At 44.3% G+C, this 3,831-nt stretch overlaps 1 protein-coding gene across 1 annotated transcript; it reads left to right on the top strand.

The window, feature by feature from the left end:
- The first annotated feature begins 565 nt into the window (after positions 1-565).
- Positions 566-3,185, top strand: LOC137724424 (3-hydroxy-3-methylglutaryl-coenzyme A reductase 1-like). Its single transcript, XM_068463166.1, has 3 exons — positions 566-1,799; positions 1,961-2,489; positions 2,621-3,185. Exons 1-3 carry the CDS (start codon positions 748-750, stop codon positions 2,864-2,866), a joined length of 1,827 nt encoding a protein of 608 aa, XP_068319267.1. The 5' UTR covers positions 566-747; the 3' UTR covers positions 2,867-3,185.
- Positions 3,186-3,831: the final 646 nt, after the last annotated feature.

Below are 3,831 nucleotides of genomic sequence, written 5' to 3'. Positions count from 1 at the left end.
TCTTTCACCAAAGAAAGAAAATTGGCATGCTAAACTTTAGGCCAATTATTGTAAGTTTAGTCATTCACGCACGCATGTAATCATATAACAAAATGTTTAAATTCTACAATACAGTTCACATAATTAATGCCTCTTGAAAAAAGCGCTTTGATATTAAGATTCGTTGAACTTGCTAAATTCAGTTGTTGTAAGTAGTGTTCGAGTAATTCCTTCTTACCAACGCAACCTACTCATAATATACGTTGATAATCGTGCTATGTTATGCTCAACGCATCTATGATTGATAGTCCAAAAAATAACTCAAGCAGATAAAGACAAACAACCAACCAACCAATATAGAAATAAATAAAAAAAAATTTCTTACCAAAAATTAAAATAATTTGTAAAAAAAAAATCTAAAATCTAAAATTAATGAGAGAGCAAAGTAAGAAAGAAAGTGGTAGGAAAGAGACAAAGGGAGGTGTATTCCTTTGACTGTTTATTATATGCCTTGCAACTCCTACACGTGCTCCTCGCTTCGTACGCGAACGCCAGCCCACGTCCTATATAAACCCCGCCTATGCACTCGCTCCACCATTCAAACCAACCCACCAACAAATTAAAAACAAATATTTGTTCAATCATTTTTTGTGAGTTTCCGGTTTTGCCCACAAAAGCCTCGGCCCTCGCTGTCCTTTCCTCTTCTCTCCTCCGCCGCTGGATCGCCGCCGGCGCATTTTAGCATCACCAACCGCGTCAACACATACGATGGACGTCCGAAGGCGATCTACGATGGATACACCTGCCACCAAGGCCAGAAGTGGGCCGATGAAAGTGAAAGTGGTGGACCACGAGAACGACGTTGGTGTCGTCGGGGCCAAGGCCTCTGACGCCCTGCCGCTGCCGTTGTACCTGACTAACGCCGTCTTCTTCACTCTCTTCTTCTCCGTCGTCTACTTCCTCCTTACTCGTTGGCGCGAGAAGATCAGGACCTCGACGCCGCTCCACGTCGTGAACTTCTCCGAGATCGTCGCGATACTCGCGTTCGTCGCCTCCTTCATCTACTTGCTTGGATTCTTCGGGATCGATTTCGTGCAGTCGCTCATTCTCCGCCCCAGCAATGACGTCTGGGCCGCTGACGATGACGAGGAGGAGCACGAGCGCTTGATATTGAAAGACGACGCCCGGAAAGTGCCGTGTGGGGCCGGACTCGACTGCAGCCCAATTCCCCAAATTGCCCCTGTTACTGCTGCCGCCCCCAAAGCTGTTGCACAGAAGGTGTTTGATAAAGAGGTAGTCCTCTCCACTCCCTGCGATTTCACCGCCCAGCCGTTGACGGAGGAAGATGAGGAGGTGGTCAAGTCCGTGGTGGCGGGAACCATCCCTTCCTACTCTCTGGAGTCAAAGCTCGGAGATTGCAGGAGGGCGGCGGCTATCAGGCGCGAGGCGCTTCAGAGGATTACAGGAAAGTCTCTGGGTGGTCTGCCATTGGAGGGGTTCGATTACGAGTCAATTTTGGGTCAGTGCTGCGAGATGCCAGTTGGGTATGTTCAGATTCCAGTTGGGATTGCTGGGCCTCTTAGGCTCGATGGCAGAGAGTTTTCCGTACCAATGGCCACCACCGAAGGTTGCTTGGTTGCCAGCACCAACCGTGGCTTCAAAGCTATCAACTTGTCCGGCGGAGCCACCAGTGTGTTGCTGAGAGATGGGATGACCAGAGCACCTTGTGTGAGGTTCAACTCTGCTAAGAGAGCTGCCGAGTTGAAGTTCTACTTGGAAGAACCCAACAATTATGACACCTTGTCCACGGTTTTCAACAGGTAATTTCAACTTTTCTGTACTGATTTGTTTGATTACTTTGATGGGTTTGTTTCAGTCAAGCTTAATGTTTGTTGTTGTTTCAGTAAAGCTTAAAGTTGCTTTTTATAATTTTTTGGGTTTTAAACTCTTAATTAATTGGGATTTGGGTTTGATTATTCAGGTCAAGCAGATTCGGTAGGCTTCAGACAATTAAGTGTGCCATTGCTGGGAAGAACTTGTACATGAGATTCACCTGCAGCACCGGTGATGCTATGGGGATGAACATGGTCTCCAAAGGTGTGCAAAACGTTTTGGATTTCCTCCAGAACGACTTCCCTGACATGGATGTGATTGGAATTTCCGGCAACTACTGCTCTGACAAGAAGCCCGCTGCGGTGAACTGGATCGAAGGTCGTGGAAAATCGGTGGTCTGTGAGGCTGTGATCAAGGGTGGTGTGGTGCAGAAGGTGTTGAAAACCAATGTGGCGTCCCTGTGCGAGCTTAACATGCTCAAGAACCTTACTGGGTCTGCAATGGCTGGAGCCCTCGGTGGATTCAACGCACATGCCAGCAACATCGTCTCTGCCATCTACATCGCTACCGGCCAAGACCCAGCTCAGAATGTGGAGAGTTCTCACTGCATTACCATGATGGAACCCATCAATGATGGACAGGACCTTCACGTGTCTGTCACCATGCCTTCAATTGAGGTAATTTGATTGTCCCTTGATGTTTTTTACAGTGCTTGGGAATTGGAATATTGGGTTGTTCTTACATCGAGGTAATTTGATAGTACTAGTAAACATGAAGTCTTACATTGGTGTTTGATTATTTTGTCCAGGTTGGTACTGTTGGAGGTGGGACCCAACTTGCATCTCAATCAGCTTGTCTGAACCTTCTTGGAGTGAAGGGTGCTAATAGGGAGGCACCAGGATCTAATGCAAGATTGTTGGCCACTGTTGTGGCTGGTTCTGTTCTTGCTGGAGAGCTTTCTCTCATGTCTGCTATCTCAGCTGGACAGCTTGTGAATAGTCACATGAAATACAACAGATCAAGCAAAGATGTCTCAGCTGTTGCGTCCGCTTAAGAACTTGAACTCTAACTTCTGAGGCTTGAAGAAGCCGAAAGTATGGCCAGAATATGTCAGAAAGAATAACGCTGGCATGAATCAGTTGTCCATTTGGCATGGGGAGAAGAGGATAGGGAAATAATGAACAGAACAAACATACAGCAGGGCTTAGGAATGAAAGATTGTACTATTTGTATTTTTTTTCCCTTTGTTTACCTTTTTTTTCTTTGTTAATCTATAAGTTTTCATGCCTTGTATGGAACTCTTTTGAGAAATTGTGTAAGATGATGATGAAAAGTTTTAGTAGCAGTTTATTTACTGCCGAAAGTTCTTCAAATGGTCTCCACTTCTTTAATCTCTTCTGTTCAATTTCATACGGATTCAGATGCTAAAATTCAGAAAGAGAATTGTGTTCTTCATGTGAGTTGAAGTTTCTTGTGATGCTTGCAGGTGAAGTAAGACGCTTGCAGGTGAAGTAAGACTTCTTGCTATTAATTCCCAGCCAAATGAACTCGTGACTCTTCCTGGCCCCAGGAGGTGTACTGTCGTAACTAAGCCACCAACTGGTTCATTTTTTTTTTTTAAAGAAAAAAATGAACTCTTGTCATGTAAGTTTTCTTTCTTTTAATTTTTTTGGAAAATGACTTGCCTACACCCATCAAGACACTAATGTGATGTGTCGGACCTGTAATACAACCGGTGTGTTTTAACTTAGCGACCTCCGGAGGTGTATGCAAGTCTCTTCTGTTTATGCGATCTCTTTTATGATTGGTGTGTTATGTGCATTGCTATTTTCACGTGCTTGTAAAAAAAATGATTTCTTTTTTTGGTGTTTGCTTTAATACGGATTTGGATCAACATCAATGACGATGATGCTTTCTGGTTGATTGTTATGTCTTTGTTTTTCCCTCTATTTTTAGGCTGTCAACTATGCATGCATGTTAATTACTTTTTTTGTTCAAATGCAGATGGCTTGTGAATTC

The sequence above is a fragment of the Pyrus communis genome, chromosome 2 (genome assembly GCF_963583255.1).
Source record: "Pyrus communis chromosome 2, drPyrComm1.1, whole genome shotgun sequence".
Classification (NCBI taxonomy): Eukaryota; Viridiplantae; Streptophyta; class Magnoliopsida; order Rosales; family Rosaceae; genus Pyrus; species Pyrus communis.
The sequence above is the reverse complement of the archived record's forward strand: the minus strand, read 5'-3'. Positions and strand labels throughout refer to the sequence as shown.

Bases quoted from the DNA above. Each gene is read 5' to 3' on its own strand.
- LOC137724424 (XM_068463166.1), top strand. From the start codon at position 748: ATGGACGTCCGAAGGCGATCTACGATGGATACACCTGCCACCAAGGCC. The intron at 1,800-1,960 runs GTAATTTCAACT...TTGATTATTCAG, and splicing joins TTGTCCACGGTTTTCAACAG to GTCAAGCAGATTCGGTAGGC. The intron at 2,490-2,620 runs GTAATTTGATTG...TATTTTGTCCAG, and splicing joins TCACCATGCCTTCAATTGAG to GTTGGTACTGTTGGAGGTGG.